Source organism: Calidris pugnax, unplaced genomic scaffold (genome assembly GCF_001431845.1).
Source record: "Calidris pugnax isolate Ruff unplaced genomic scaffold, ASM143184v1 scaffold8, whole genome shotgun sequence".
NCBI classification, from domain to species: domain Eukaryota; kingdom Metazoa; phylum Chordata; class Aves; order Charadriiformes; family Scolopacidae; genus Calidris; species Calidris pugnax.
The window spans coordinates 117,798-134,916 of record NW_015090830.1 but is presented as its reverse complement, the minus strand read 5'-3'; the positions used below and the strand labels follow the sequence as shown (position 1 = coordinate 134,916).

General features: G+C 41.9%; 1 protein-coding gene across 7 annotated transcripts in view; it reads left to right on the top strand.

Moving 5' to 3' along the window:
- IKZF1 (IKAROS family zinc finger 1) overlaps positions 1 to 2,645 on the top strand; it is a 67,251-nt gene extending 64,606 nt beyond the window's left edge. For all 7 annotated transcript variants that reach the window (XM_014941099.1, XM_014941098.1, XM_014941097.1 and 4 more), the window contains one exon: positions 1,140 to 2,645. In XM_014941099.1, the coding sequence (XP_014796585.1) occupies positions 1,140 to 1,846 (707 nt within the window). In that variant the 3' untranslated portion in view covers positions 1,847 to 2,645. The remainder of the gene's footprint in view (positions 1 to 1,139) is intronic.
- Positions 2,646 to 17,119: the final 14,474 nt, after the last annotated feature.

The following is a 17,119-nucleotide window of genomic DNA, read 5'->3' as shown; positions in this document are numbered from 1 at the left end:
GAGTGTAAACAATGTGTTATTGGTAGTCCCTAGGAATCTGGGGGAATTTTTTACCCTTTTGCATTTGCACAAATTTATTAAGACCCTGATAATAACAATGATGGTTTACACCACTGGAGAAGACTGTTCAGATTCATAAAATTGGTGTCTGTGCTTTTAAATAGTTTATCCCCCTCCTAACTATTACCTTCTATTTTTTGCTTAGACATACCTGTCCAGGAATTCTGAGAAACCGTTTGAGAAACTCGGGGTTCAGTATTATGGTATCCATACAGAGATATATTACTACAGTCTGATTTTTTAAAAAATTAGAAGTCCCCCCTTACTTTTGGCATCCCAAATCAAAGTTACAAGTAAAACATAATCTTGCTCTATATAGGACTTTTTACCTCGTAGGAAAAATATATTCCAACTACAAATGCACTTAATTTTTCTCCATAGTTCTTGGCTGCTCCTGTAGATGATAACTTTTTGACAGAAAATTTCTGGGAAAATGAGTAGCTTCTGGTAATGTGTCTAATATGGCTCATGTGAAAAACAAGGTGTGTTGGGGGGTGGCAATATGAAAAGTTAAGTTTTTGTTGATTTTTCTGCAAAATGACCACATTGCTGATGTGGGTTATTTGTAAAGAACTGAAGGTCTAAAACTAAAAGATACAATATCCAGTGTAAAACTGTAATATTTTAGGGAAAAATATTGATAACGTGCTTCATGCTGTGAAGCATGAAGGCCAGGCTCACCACACTTGTGCTGTGCACTCTCTTCACTAAGACAGAGGCATGCCTCAGCTCACTGTGACAGGCTGATGAGGGAGTCCAGTTAGAAAGGAGAAAGAGAGGATGAAGCACTTGATCTGTAGCTCCCAGGAGTCCCCATATAATTATTTCCAGAATCTGTTTTCATCCATTTGCTTTTCCAAAGATCTCAAATTATCTTGCAGGTTAAAAAAAAACCAAAACCACCAACCAACCTTTTTTCTGACCAGCTGTATTAAAGAACTATTAATACCTCAGATGAATTTCAGAGGTGGATTTGATCAACTCTTTTCTTCCACGTTCCTTTTTTATTAATCCATGATGTTTGGTTCCTTAATTATGTCGAAATCAACCTTCTGACTCCTGCCTGTTTTTCACTGCAGGTGAGAAATGTCTGCCCGATCTTTCATACGATGCCACCACCAACTATGAGAAGGAGAATGAGATCATGCAGACACACGTTATAGACCAGGCCATCAATAATGCCATCAGTTACCTGGGGGCAGAGTCCTTGCGTCCCCTTGTCCAGACACCACCAGGTGGTTCTGAGGTGGTGCCCGTCATCAGCCCCATGTATCAGCTCCACAAATCTCTCGGGGACAATCAGGCTCGCTCCAACCATACAGCTCAGGACACCGCAGTGGAGAACTTGTTGCTGCTTTCCAAAGCCAAATCTGTCTCCTCCGAACGAGACGCCTCTCCCAGCAACAGCTGCCAAGACTCAACAGACACAGAGAGCAATAACGAGGAACGCAGTGGTTTGATTTACCTGACAAACCACATAGGTCCCCATGCAAGAAACGGCATCTCTATAAAAGAAGAAAACAGGCAATATGATGTCTTGAGGGCAGGTACTGACAATTCCCAGGATGGTTTCAAAGTGATCAGCAGCAATGGGGAGCAAGTGAAAGTTTACAAGTGCGAACACTGTCGAGTCCTTTTCTTGGATCACGTGATGTACACGATCCATATGGGCTGCCACGGGTTCCGCGATCCTTTTGAATGCAACATGTGCGGGTACCACAGCCAGGACAGGTACGAGTTCTCTTCCCACATAACGCGAGGGGAGCACCGTTTCCACATGAGTTAAAACTCCTCCGGCACGGATCGAGCCTCAACAGCTGCGTTACTGGAGCTGCACGAGCCACAACAGCAACAAAGCACAACTCAGCTGGACGGTAAAAGTAACAAGAGAATCAAAAGTTCAGCGATCTTCTCCCACAAGAAAAGATTTTTCATTTTGGTAGCATGCATTGCAACTCAGTTTTCTATAACGAGTACTGAAGTTTTTACTGAAAATGTTTGATCACCAAAAACCTTTAGTAATGTAAGTAGGAGCTTTTGTAGTCACATAGCTGAAAGCCCTTCCCTTAACTCATGCTTCTTGCAAACCTCCCTTGCCAAAACTGTTAACCATGCACAGGATGCACCACGCGGACGAGGACGGGACAGGCAGGAGTGGCCAAACCTTCTTCCTTAACACCCTGAGCGCAGGGCTCTTATACCAGATGGTTTTTTGACTTCCTGGTATTATCAGACTCTTTTGGGAAGATTAAACTCAACTAAAGATGGAGGGGCCAAACCCAGAAGACTTCACAGGCAGCTGGGGTGGGACAGCAGGACCCCCAGCCAGAGGGTCCCGAGTTCCTTTGGAGGTAAAAAGTAGAACGTTTCCACCAGCAAGGGTGCTGCTTGTATTGGCATCAGAGCATGCCTTGTTTGTGTCACTAGGCAGGCGAGCAGGTATGTGAAAGAGATAAGAAACACCCTTGTAATATACTCTGTGAAGTATGAATTGCATTTAATGTATAGAAAAAGGGTATTGTTGCCTCTTCTTTGAATAAATGTTTTCTCTCCCTGTCCAATAAACCCCACTTTTCATTAAGAAACCCCTCTTCTCTCTGCATAAACAAATCATTATGTATTTTTTTTCCCTTCTTTTGTAAGTTCTAGTTATTTAGAAAAGTATGATGTACAGTCGAGAAAAGCACTAGCTAGAAATATGTGTGAGGAAAGTCTCCTTATGCACATTTTTCATCTTTTTAAACCACCTGGAAAATGTCCCAAATGTCCCTCTCTTTCATATAAAAAAACAATCCCGTTTTGCTTGCACAGAAGATGTCCCCTTGTAGCTTTTGTTGTCCTACTCCTAAGTGTTGTACTTTTCATGATTTTTAAAGCACGGAGCTGAATTAAACCAGCCAGTGGAAACCTGTAGCTTCTTCCTTTTTCCTGGCACTTGCTCTTTAATGGGGGACCGAGCCCAGCAAAGGTGCTGAGAACCCTGGCTTTCTACTCAACAAATCATTTCACCATGTGCTTTAAGTTACTTTTACTTCAGCGGAACTAATCTCAAGGTTAAAAAAAAGGGTGTTTTGTTGAATGAAGACCAGAGACTGCAGCACTTAGCAGAGTGCAACAAAATCCTTGAAGAGCTTACTCCACGGCAGGTTCCACTGCAGATTCTTTAACTTCAGTGAGAATAAAAACTTCTATGAAGAATAGATTTTAACCCCAAACACAGCTGAGATTAAAAAAAAAATAAATTAAAATATCTTGTCCTTAACTTCCTCTTCCAAATAGTTCATTCCTCTCCCCGCTGATACCTTAAGATTGGGCAAAAAGAAATTCGTGCAGCTGCATAAAAATCTGTCATCAGTGCTGCAATACTTCCTGGGCAAAATAACCCATCTTATTAAAAATGTATAAATACTTCCACCCTGCATAAGAAATGGATATTCTCCAATAAATACAATCACATAACCACCAAGATAGCAGTCCTGTCATACAGTTACACATTCTCTATTCACGAGTGCATGCAAGAACATATATTTATTATAAAGGAGATTTAATGGAAGCATGACCACTTGTACCTAGGCCAGTTTGGCCTGCTGCGTGTAGCTATATTTGATACACGTTTCCTATATACACACACTATTACAGGCAGGCGGAGTTCCTTCTTCTGCTTTCACTTTTGCAGGTGTAAGTCAAGAGCAACAACACTGAAGTTAGAGGAAAGATACTGATGAAATAGCGAACTACAAGTATGTGCTTTTTCAATCTCACATCTTAACTTTTCACGCCAGCTGTAAGAAAGGCACTTATTTCACGTGACACCTGGGCACAGCGGTGTTTTGACACTGGAAGTGCACACATGTGTGCCCATTTAGTCATTTTGCCACCGAGTGTGAAGGCTGTGTACGAACATCCGTGGGCTGATGCACAGAACCCGCGGCAGTGACACCAAATCACCAGTACGTGTTCTGCCAGCTCATACGTACAGGGTGGCCCATGACCCCCCAAGAGAGCGAGGAGTGTAAACCACAGGCCCAAAGGTGATGTCTCCAACTCCCACATTATTACTCAGTTGCCTCAGGAGCAGTTACTGCTTGTTACCTTCCAGCCCGGGGGACTGAGCAGAGGGTGGGCACAAGGACTCGTCGGACACTTGCATGTGGCGACTACGGTTTTACCATCAAAGCCTGCCACACATTCAGCCCCAAGACAGACTGTACGTGGCAATGAGGTATCACCAGTTCAGTATTTTGTATAGGAATGACCTGAAGAGGGCCTTCAGGGACGGAGGTTGATTACTTTCCTTTTTTTTTGTTCATAAATAAAGTTGAAATGGGCTCATTTTTTCATAGCTGGCGGGGGGATACATTCAGCTGGTTTTACCCCTCTCCACTTTCAGGTTATACCAACCAAGAAAGGGATGAAGCAATTTCCCAGCCCTGCTTCAACGTCCTGTCCGTAGTCAGATATTGGCTGTACAGAAAATTTCTGCTTTTACACCTCTTTCCTGCTGTTTTTAGATTTAGGCCACTACATATCCCGTGCCTATTTTTTTTTTTAAACCCTTCATTTTAAGACACGCCAAGCTTATTGGGGGGTGGAGGGCAGAAGCTTACTCAGGTGGTTTAGTTTCTTTTCTTTTACTAAAAATCCAACACAACTAAAGCCACGGTCATTAGCCACGTAAAGAAGCGTAGCTCCAGGGGAGTCTAAGGCTGCCTTCAACTTAGCTTTTACATGTGAGTTCTGGTTACTGGGCAGGTTTGTTGCTTTTGCAACAGCTCTGTGCACGCACCTCCGTGAGTCTCTGTGCTGCTTTTCTTGCCGACATGCACACACCTGATCCCTGGTCTTGTGATTCATTAATATTTTATATACATATGTATGTGTGTGTATATATATATAGCAAAAATGGTTCATATGACATGATGATGCACTGTCAATCATAGCGGGTTTGTTTCCTCGGTCTGGAGTTTTCTTATTTATACTATAAGAGAAGATGTTGATGTTGTATATTAAACAGTGCAGTAGTATAAGTAAGTATATTAAGACACAGTGTATCGGAGGGCATAGTCTAAAGGCAGGAGCAAACAGCATTCCCTGGTCACAAAGAGGGTTTTAAGGTTTGCTTTTCTTCAGTGTTTTTTGGGGTTTTTTTGCACAAAATCTTCTTCAATTTCTTTAGCAGCAAGGGTTTCGATAATTTTATTTACGAACATATGCAAGGGTGGCATGAAAATAGGCTGTTGTATGTGTGTACATCGAAACAAACTGTGCCCTCAGAAAACTAGTGTAATCTCTCTTTTTCTCTCTTTTTTTTTTTTTTTTGCTATGGTGCAATACCCTGATATGGTTTAGCTGAACCCTAACATGAGTAAATATGGTGAATAGCTTTAAGTTTATATCTGTTTTAAAAAGGTAAAAAGTAACTGCTTCCCAGCCCTTCCCCAGATATTGCCTTTTCTAATAGAAAAGTTGTATTTACACACCTTTTTTTTTTGCTGTGATTTTATATTGTAACTTCACTTTTCTTTGAGAACATTGTATTTAAAAAAAAAAAAACCAAACAAATTTCATAAAAATTGGAAAAATTATTAAATTACGTCTGCAAAGTGAGATGTATCTTTTAAGACAAGCGAACATGGTAAAAAATCCCCAAACCCTAGAACATTTCTGTCACTCTCCTTGTGGGTGAAGAATCGTCAGGAACAGCTGGAGACCCTCAGAGTGTGTGTGTGTGTGTGACTCTGTGTGTGCGTGCGGGCAACGTATGGTGAGATGCAGGTGGACGGCTCCGTGGGCAGGGAGGGAGTGCTGAGCATCCCGCAGGGCCTCGGCCCCTGCTGCCTCACCTACAGCCCCCATCATGGGGAGATCTTCCTTGCTGTCCTCACCACCCATCTCCTGTGGCCAAAAAAAAGCCATACTGTGTCCCTCACCCTGCACTCACCAACTACGTGAAGCTGCCTTGCTAAGCCAGCTCCAGCTGAAGATCAAGTCCTACCATGGCTACCTCCTGTCCAGGGAGTGTCCCTGGCCACAACACTCACACAGCTCCTTCCAGCCACTGACTTACTTTGAGAAGGCTGTTTCCTCTCCAGCCCCCTCCTCTTGCCCTTCCCTCCCACCAGCCAGCCCGAGTCATTACAGAACACAATTACTTCTGCATGTAGAGTCGTGGTAATTCAAAATAAAACACTGAGAAATTGTTTCTACTATTTGCCACAACAAAGGTGATTTCTCTGCAGGTGTCCCCGTTTCCTTCACATTCCAGCACAGTAAATTTCACATCACATATTTAATGCAAACAAGAATGACTGTTTTGCTCAGAAAAAGCACCGTTAATAAAGTTTCAGAAATATTTCCATTTGTAAAACTGTATTATTATTAATACAATGAGATTTAAAAAAAAAAAAAAAAAAGCCATCAATTCTCTCCCAGGTTCCCAAAATCTATATTTTCCTTAAGTTCCTGTGATACGTTTTCATCATAACGTATGACTGCTTTTCTAGAAGAAAGAACCTTTTATCATCCTAATTTTTTTTTTCACCCTCATAGTTAGTTCTCAGTAACTGAAATTATCTAAAAATTTCTGGTTTGGGGGTGACTCTCCTGCGAAGTAAACACAGTCTGTTAAATAATAATCATAATCACAAAAATAGACCAAATGTAATAGTCTAAATCAAAGTTAATAAATCCTTGAACTTAAGTAGAGACATCCACAGAGATAAATGAAAGTTTGTGTAGCTAAAAGTCTAGTCTGGGTGTCAATTACATTTGAAAGACTTTCTTTCAAATCATTGTATTTCTGGCTTTTTCCTGCTCCCACAGTTCCATTAAATCACACCAGAAACTGTTGGAGGTGCAGAGATGTGACTTGTTTGTTACACAAACATATGGCTACCAGGAGTGAGTATTTTCAAGCTCGAGTCCCCGGACAGGCTTCCCAATCCACATATGAGCATCTCAACACCAACACAGTATCAAGGTGTGCTCAGCAGCCAACAGTTCTCAGCCAGTTTTTAAAAATCAAGGTACACACTAAAGCGTACAAAATTCTCTTAGTAGATATCAAAACCAGAACTTGGAGCTGGACCTGGAGCACGCAGATCTGATAAGGAAATAATTTCCTATTTTTTTCAGGGCGGGGGGAGGAGGAAGGCAGCAACATTCAACCTCTTATTTGGGGAAAAGGGGTTAGAAAGTCTCCTAATTTTGCCACGAGACAGAGGATATTACACTCGTTTTGTCAGCTTGTGAGATGGTCAAAAATAAAGAAGAAGCTTTCACTGAAAGCTTCAAGTTCCAGCAGCAGCAATTTGAAAGCTGAAAATGTCGCAACTGGAAAACCAAAATGTTTGATTTCTGAAAAACCTGTTCCTGCCTGTCTTGTGGGTCAGAGCCCCAGGGCATCCTTCCCTACAGGGCAGCCAGTCTGTGTCCACCATCAAGAAACATGGTCTTGTCTGGAAGGAAAATGTTGCACGAGAACAAAATCTGGTCCAAATGCATCATGAAAGACAAAAATCTCCCAAGCCTGGTCTGTAGAAGGCAAGAGAATTCTTAATCTTAGCAGGAGGCCCCATTAACCCGGGTTCCCAAATTAAATTTTTGATGTACCTTTTTTTTTTTGGTTCCACAGACTTTGAAAAGTCACTGGCAGCTGCAGACATGCAGCATTTCTGAAATCCTGCTGCCATTGCCAGAAGATGGGCATTCAGAAAAGAGAAGGGCTAAAAATTTGCAGAGTGTCACTGAAATGGGATAGCTGGGAGCGAGAAATCCCAAAAGGTGGGTTTCAGACGGCAGGAGTTCATCACATTTCAACAAAAAAAAGGATGCAGCGAGAGTCGCTGAAACATGGCTTTTTCAAAATTAACAGAGCCCACGTAACTGCAGCGAGACTTTTGCTGCATTTAACAGGGGTTACGTTAGTTATATTATTCTATTTATTTATTTATTTATTTATTCATTTAAGGTGAGGCCTGGCTGCTTTAAAGCCCATCCCAGGACATGGAACAATTCCCGGTTTTATCTGTCCCGACCACACGTATGAAGCGTGTGAGTGATAGAGGGCAGCTGCTGCTGTTGCTGCCGCCGGTGGTGGCTGCAAATCACACAAACCAACGCCTTCCTGTCCCTTGGGAGAGAAGAAGTGAAGGTTCTGGTTTATAAGCAGTTAGAGAAGAAAAAAGAAAAAAAAAAATAGAAAAAAAAAAAATCTACACCTTGCAGCAGACAGTGAGCCTGGGGCTGGCAGGGGTGAGGAAGTTAATCAGCAGCGAGCAGGCTGTTCGGGATGAGGCCAAACAGATGGCTCGTCTCTGAAACGGCAAAACGGGAAGCAGATGTGGCCACCGCTTCTCCCCATGCATAACTGGGAACCAGCCGGTTGGTGAGGAAATTTGCATAACAAGGATAAATTGGTATCAAAACTGTCCCTAGAAGTGATCTGAATGGATCTGGGCACAGTTGACAGTTTTCACTTCTTGTTTCCCACTCGATGTTCGACCAGATTAAATTTAATTTTTGAACCTGCTGTTTGCCTGAGGTCGCTCGCAGCTCTCTTCTCGGGAGCCTGTGATGGCAGCAGGGGAGACTCAGAGGAGCTTTCAGGGCCAAAACCTTGGCCTCTGTTCAATCAGTTAAAATTTTAGTAACTAATTTCAGTGGGCTCTGATTTTCAATTTCAAGTCTGCAAACTTCACATCATCCTGTGAACAGCCAGCAGAACCAAGCCTGAACTAGTATCCTCTATTCCCATGCACCAACACTCACAGAGCCTGGATGGGGGCAGGCTACAAGCCTGGGCTAACGCCCTCTGACCACCAAGGGCAGAGCCAAAAGCCTCAGATGAGCCCAGCATCTCCCCTCCCTGCTGCCCTGGGGGAGTTTAAGACATAGCTATGATGTGTTACAAGCAAAGGAAGGGTTTCTTCTTTTTTCTATTCCTCCTACTTTATTTCAAAGGACAGAATAACATCTATTCGACTACAGCTTTTACTTTATAGTGTTCTACTTGCATTGGCGAGGACTAGATAATACTGTAGCCTCCACACATCTGACAAATGAAAACAGAGATCCAAAGAGCTCTTAACATTTAGGGAAGGTCAAATCTGGATTCAAACACTTCAGTTTTGTTCCACTAATAGTTGCAGTGTACAAAAAGTACCTTTACAGTCTTAGGGAAATTCCTGCACGTACCCATAGGAGAGAATATAGGCTCATTCTCGACGGAGAAAAAGAAGAGGGAGTAAATACTGGCTGAAAACACATATCTGCAGGCACTAATAGAAGCATTCTTATGTGAATTTTACTTTTTTCTGTTTTTTTTTATAGCACAGCACATGTGCAATTTACCTCCCCACCTCAGAAGTCCTACTCTGTAACATTCACAAACTCTTTATTTTTGCATTGCATCCAGTCACTTAGTTCTAGACTAATTATATATATAGTATTTTATTTGCATAGTCTAGCAAACGCACACGGGAAACGCACTTAACAGACACATGTATGTAGGGGTTTTTTTGGACTCATTAAATATTGGTACAAATTAGAATGATTACTTCTGCTTTGGAAACATCTGTCTCGCTATCCCTTTGTAAATGGAAGCTGTCTGAGACACAAACCAGTTTGCTAAGGTCTGACGCCGGTACCATGGTCATATGTGACAGGAGAAACCCTCCTGCAGTAACCAGAGTAAACCTGAATAATTGGAAATAATGGAGCTGCTGAGGAACACACGGGACTAACAGACCCTGCCCTTCACGCACGTACAGCACGCGGCTGCTCCCCAAGTCATGGCTGCCTTGCATTGAACTGACACTTAAACAAAGATTGGTCCCTGATCAGCTCAGAGAGGAGAAATACACAAAAAGAAAAGCTAGGGTGGTTTCAGGAAGACAACGAAATGCAAGTAGTAACAGACTAAGGAGTCTAAGGATTTTCAACAACATTCCAAAGCTCAAACCAGGAGAAGGACACTACAGGCATCTGCCTGAGCTTCATTAAATAGTTCCTGATGGCTGAATCACAATTTGGTCATCAGAGGTAGGGGCAAATGTACCAGAAGCAATAGGAAGCCCAGAGGGGAAATGAAGGGTGGTAGAAGATTGGGTGGAAAAATTAACACATCAAGTGCAGCAGTGAAGAAATTACTCTCTACCACAAGGGCTATTACCACAGAATTAAAAAAAGCCAAAACCTGCATGTTTCAGGAAAAAAAATATTCTACCATTCTTAAGAGTTGCATGTCTTTTATACTATGGAAGAGATGGCCTCTTCTCTCGATTATCTTTAAACATGAAATCAGTTTGTGAGCTAAAACTATTTTTTGTTTGGATTTTAGCAACTTCCCCCTTCCTCCCCCCGCCCTAATCCAGCCAGCCAGTGCAGGTGTTCTCGCTGTACGTTCACGCTTCCCTTTTTCTTCAATACCTGACAAAGCAGAGAATCACGTAGTGTAAATCCTTTTTAACAATGCTTTTCATGTTGACATTAATGTTAAAAAATTGGCTTTTTTCTTAATATCCCAGTCTCTGGAGACACAGAGTTCTGGAGAATATCTATTTCTGTTTCAAATTCAGGAAATTGTAGCTCTTGACTTGGGGATGGGGGGTGAGATTACAATAAGTGGAATTCTCTTTAATGACTCTGAACTAAAAAGGAATATAATTTCATCCTATTATCTTTAAATTTATTCTACAGTTTCCGAAATCCACGGTACAATTTCTGACAAGCTGGTGAAGAGCAGCGCCGCTGTGAAACTATTAACATCCTTTCCCCCCTCCCCCGAAGGAGAAATTGTAGCACAAAAAAACCCATAAATTCCTTACACAAGATCATGCAATAAGTTTTTGGCAAAATCAGGGTTGGTGGCCAGGTCTATTAACACACACTTATTCTCCAGCCACAGATGAGGCTTCCTCTTCAGTGGGTTGTAAACTCAAGAATCTGTATTTGCAGACCCTCGCAGTAATTCCTAAGAGCTGTAAAAAGGCTACAAATCTAGGAATTCATATTCAGGGTTTAGGTTACATCGAAGTGTGTGTGTGCATTATATATATGTACACTATATGTGTGCCTAATTCAAAATATTCAATAATCTATTCCTTTTTAACCAGCAGTTGCCAGTTTTCCTTCCACTTCTTACGTTACCTAAATATACAGAATATTTTGACCAAACATACAGAGATACATAATCCTTTCCACAATCAGTCATTGAAGCTTTTACCTTGTAAATGTCTTTAAATGATGCAAGGAAAGGAAAACAATATTGGGAAAAGGGCTCGCTGCCTGATGCACAGCACTGCAGATCCTCTCTTGGTTTTCCTATGGACACTTAATAAGCTGCTCAAATAACAGTTTTATGGTAATCCACTGACGTAACCAATTGGGATGCTTTTCTAAGACTCAAAAACACAATGAAAAATCATTCTATTTACCCTTCCATCTATCTCAGGAAAAACTAAAAAAAACCAAAAACAAAAACCAAACAAAAAACCAAAACCCAACAGGGCAATAGCCACGTGAAAATATTATGCTCCAAAGAAAAAGCAACCTTTAGTTAGCCGGCTAATTTGTAGCAGAAAACAGAAGGCTCACTGGAAACTTTGCACAAATACCAACATGCAAAATAGAAACTTCAGATAAGCTGTGGAAAGAGGGTGGGATTTCCAGAAAATAGGGAAGGACTTGTTACACCCTCCTTGTCAAATTTTGCAGGATCACCACAGCTTCTCTGGAGAAACAGTATGTGCAGAGGGGGAAAGCTCAGAGCTTTCCTTTTGGTTCTGCTTCTCCTAAATAAACTGCTTGCCTAATTTCCTTTGCAATTGGAGCAATATTCGACTCAAAACCCCATCCTTTCCACATCTTACTGTGCTGGCTACATTTCTCACCAAGCCTCTGTCAGCTTACATGATTTCATATTATGAATATTATATCAGTGCCTTGCTTCTTAGATCCTAGATTGCACTGATCTTAAGTGAGGCAAAGGCACCGGGGCGGTGAGAAGGGGGAGGCTGGGGCCATTCAGCAGCTCTCAGCAGAGCCTCTCCAGAAGGCAGGCAGGGACACATCCCTCTGCCGGTTCACTCCCTGCCAACACGGGAAGTCATACGGCCCCTCTTTCTCAGTCTTTTCTGCGGTCATCCTTGGAGCCTTTTTTCTAGAAAAGCAGAATAAATGCTTTGATAGATAAGCTAGCTGGGTCTTGCTTTCTAAGCTCTCCCGTCGCCACTGCCTCCTGACAACACATCACACCCAGCCTACACACGCCCAGCATCTCCAGCCTGAAGCTCCTCAAGGGTCTCAGCAGCAGCAAGGGCAGGGGGGGACACAGAAGCAGAGCAGGCGGGGTCCACACACACCTCCTGCCACATTCCTTGCGGGGGATGCACTCAGCCCCCTGGCACACCTTGGCAGGGATGCTGGCCTGTAGCTAGGGAGGGAATACCGAGAAGAAACAAATGCAGAGAGGTTTGGTGGCGGTGGAGAGGGGAAAGAAAATTTACACAATAGTAAAAAATAAAATAAAATTGGGGGGCAGTAAAATACGAAAAATAATTTCTTCAGAAAATTGCACTTTGCTCATTCCTGGCTTCTGTCCTGTCTCTGCATCAGGAAAACACTGGGAGGAGCAAAGGTAGATGTAAAAAACACTGGCTTTTGCAGTTAACTTTCTAAAAAGTTTTATTGCAGTGATAAGAAAAAGAAAAAAAAGGAGTAGTACAAGTGCCACGTACAACCAGCATACAAAAAGCAGACCTGGAAACAGCTCCTGCAAATATGCATATTTCAGAAAAGGGGTATTTTTATTTTCTTTTAAGGTGGCCTCATATTAGCTTCAATTTTACCTATGTATCAGGAAAAAAATAAACTAGGGATTTTGGATTGACTTATGGAAGTCGAAGAACTACGCAACAGATTCCCAGACTCCACAGAGTACCTTAGCCTGCTTTAGACACCAAAATTAAGTACAGATCCAAGAGGCACCTCTCTCCATTCAATAGGCAGGAGAGACAGGTTACATGGCACCATCCCAGACGTCAGCAGGAGACTCCTCCAGCGGTCACCCCCAGCAAGATTTCAGTAGCAGCACGTTCAGACCCACAGGCCAGAACACAAGAGAGATGTTATCACCATTTCCTCTCTATTCCCTCAGATGATTGGTCTTTAAAGCGAATGCTCCCTTCAAGAAAGGGAGCTGCAGCAGCACACAGCTTTTCCCCCCACCATCCAGCCCTTTCCAGGGATTTGCCAAGCAGCACTACCGTGCTGAAGACCGAATGTGTAGCCCAGTCATTTGTTGGTTCTGCCAAAGGCATGGCTGACAAAGGCTGCCTGACTCAAAGAGCGTACGCTTCCTGTTGTTGGCAGAAAGTGAGACTCCGCGCTGTTCCCCCTTGCTTCCTTTAAAAACAGTGCCAGGAATTGATGTAAATTGGCTGCAAAGCATCTGACCCACACAGCAGGGAAGTGAGAAACTACAGGACTCGGGAAGATAGAGCAATGTTAGCCACTTATATCTAAATAGATATGCTTTTTTTAATATATTTGATCAATGATCACGGATGGCATCAGCGATTTTCACTTCAAATGCACTCAGAGGCTGAAGGCTTCAGCAGCTCCAGATAATTTTTCCTCTGGAGAAATCAGTCCAGTGGTTTCTTCAGTCACGAAAACTATCTACAATGCTGACCACAAAGGGACATGCCTGACGCTGCCCAGACAGCTCAGTCGAACATTAGTAGAGAGATCACCCAGAAAGTTAACTACCTACCCAGCACACAGGAGTTCTGTCATCAGAGACTTCCATCAGCTGGGGCAGGAGAAGGTCCCTGCACTGCTGTAGTAAGAGTGGTGCCAGGTGTTCAACCCCATTATGACACCACTAATGAATTTTACATGCAAGGCAACATGAAGAGAGCAACAAATGCCATTTGCTGTCAACCAAAACTCAAATGAATTGAGACTGTTGAATTAATTGGATAGAGCTCCCGTTACCTACCTGTTAATGTATCCACATTTTAATGCATTTCCAGGATCTTCAGCCTGGGAGACTGCTCCTATCTGCTCATTTACTCCTCTATTAAAATTTCTAAGATTATGATCAGTTTCAACACAAATGCACTATATTGGGATTTTCACACATTTTCCCAGCTCCAGTGTAATATTACAGCCTGAGACAGAAGGTAAAATTAATCTTTAAAAATCCTATCTTTGTTACACAGGGAGTTCTAGAGATGTCAGGCTGCTTTTCACAGCTCTGTCCCGAAAATTCTCCTTAAAAATCGAAGTCCAGCCAATGAATCAACAATAATCCTTAATAAAATGCCAGTAGCAAGTCATTAATACTGGATGATTTTAAGTGACAAAATAAAGAAACATAACTTTGCCTACCCTTAGGCTTTCCTTAAGAAACTGAGTGGACTTCATTGGGAAAAGATCTCCATCTGGTGGCAGGCTATAAAAAAGATCTCGTCAACAGGTGTAAAGCATTAGATTCCCTTGAAAAGACTGCTGTTACTAGGAGTGCAGTGAATTTATTGTAGATAATTTTTTCTCCATAAATTGCTAAAGCTTATGTAGGATAGACTGTGCTAGGCATCTTTCAGTCTTGCTAGGTCTGCCTGAAATGCCTGTCGAGCAAAAGCTGTTTGAGCTCATCTGGCTCACAATTCCCATCACACATTTTTTCCTGCTGACAGCGCTGTGGGAAAGACATCCCCAGCCTGGGGATGGTGAGAAGCAGCAGTACCACTGCCTCCTGCACCTGCAGACACATGTCTCCAGGATATTAAGAGTCACCTACAGACTACAACTCTATCCCTTTACAGCCATATAAGGAACATAAGGAACATAATATGCTATATAAGAAACATAACATGCTATAAGGAACAAAAGACTCTCAAAAGATACTTTTTTTTTTTTTTTATGGGGATTGTCTTATACAGATAAAAGGCAACCTTCCCTGATATAAATTACCCCTACTCTGGGGTCACTAGAGGAGGGGGCTGTACTATCCTAAGTATCTGGGGAGTTGTACTACTATAACTATTTTTAAAAGCACATAAGAAATAGTTTTCACGAATGAAACTACACCAGAGCAGTCCCCAGCATGCTCAAGTTTGTCCCTTCTGAGACATTTACAGACAGAGTGTTAGTACATATTTTTAGCAGAGGACAGCAGAAGTTTCTGAAAATTTGATCCTGAGTTCTCTTGCATTTCTTTTGGTGCAAAACTCCTGGTTTTGGAATGACTTTTGATACCACAATGTTTTAGTTATCATTACATTTATTTTTTTCCAGTCAGCTATAAGATTTACTGTCATGACAGTAAGATACCACAATAAGCAGGGTGGAACTTCTTTATCATTACAATTGTTGAAAAAAATCACTAGGGATGTTCAGGAAATAATAGACTAATCAAGAACCCGGGAACAAATTACCTATTACCTCCTCCCTTATCACTACAAACATTTCCTACCTCCTCCTTCTCTCCGGTTGTAGCTATATGAGCCCAGAATTTCTCTTACCTTCTTGAAAGTGCAGTTTTTGTTTTTTCTAATTTTATGCCATCACTGCTAAATGTGTGCTCCAGTTTCACCCCTTGTCACTGGCAAGCACTATCCAGTTTGGATAGTGGATCCAGTGGATCCAGTTGGATACCCCAGTTTGGGGTATCACAACACAGGAGAGACGTGAACCCACCGGAGTGATCAGAAGTCTAACCAACAGAACATTAGTAAAAAGAGTGGAAGAGCAACATTTATTTAGCCTAGGTAGTATTGTAATACTAAAGGACAACAGATGTCAACCATTTTAATTATCTGCTACAAAGGGGATGATTCAATGTTTCCCCATATCTGTGAGCAATAAGGACAGGCTAAGGCACAAATTGTTTGCATTACAGCAACAGAGATGAGGCACTGGGGAAGAATTTTCCCCATCTTCTATATTGCTAAAGAAGAATCCAGGCAAGAAAGTAATTTCAGTAATGGTTACCATTAAGTATTTATCAGATTGTATTTGCATGGGCTGCAGCGCGGATATCTCCTCCATCATGGCTCTGCTGGAACTGGCCACCCCATGCTGGACACAGCCAGTTCCAGCAGAGCCATGGTGGAGGAGATATCCACGCTGCAGCCCATGGACAGCCCATGCCATGTTTGTTTGGTAGGGGGTTTTCCAATGTTTGCTTGGGAGTAGTTTCATAATTTCTAATAGAAAAACAGAAATTGCCTTATTTCAATAGGACAATCATACCGATGCTGTTAGAGGCTGGTCTGGTTTTCATCCACTTGCCATTAGCAGATGATGATCGTTGCTGCTTCATCGGCTTTTTACCTACTTGTGCTTCTATAAATGAAAATTCATCTGGGGATTTCATACTGCTCAGAGACAATTTAGCTAACTCAAATACAAGACGCACTGAGAAAATGAAAAGAGTCTGAATTGCCTTGATTATTAATAAGACCTCACCTTTTCAGGACTGCAATTATTTACCTTTATTTAAGAGAAACTAAGAGATTGGGCACCAAATGTTACTGAACCACAAAACCACAGAAGAGTCTTCTATTTCTTACTAAGTTCAGCCAGCCAAAAAGAATAAATAATGAAATACGTAGGTTTCTGCATACACTAAACAGATCCATTAAAGTGGATTTATCTGCACCATTTCCCTTAAATTGCAATCATGCCCTACTTCTATGCAATTTTCTATATTTTGTGAAATTACGTTACTGGCGATCTAATCTCTTGTTTGGTGGCACTGTTATAGCAGGTTATGAAATACATATGGGGCTAACACTGGTAGTCCTGCTGACTTGGTGAGTCCTGCAGCAAAACCTGACCTGACTATTGCTAGATGGCTGCAGAGGTATTCACGTTACCTGCATCATTACTAAAAAAGAATAAACTTCACCTAATTTCACTATTTTTATGTGTTTTCTACAGCTAAAGCATGCTCATGTAATTCAAGAGAGTGTTGAGTAACGAATACCATAAGTAGGAGAAAGAACACTCCTGCCTGGTGCTGTGGTTCTACCTTTTATCTCCTTCAGAA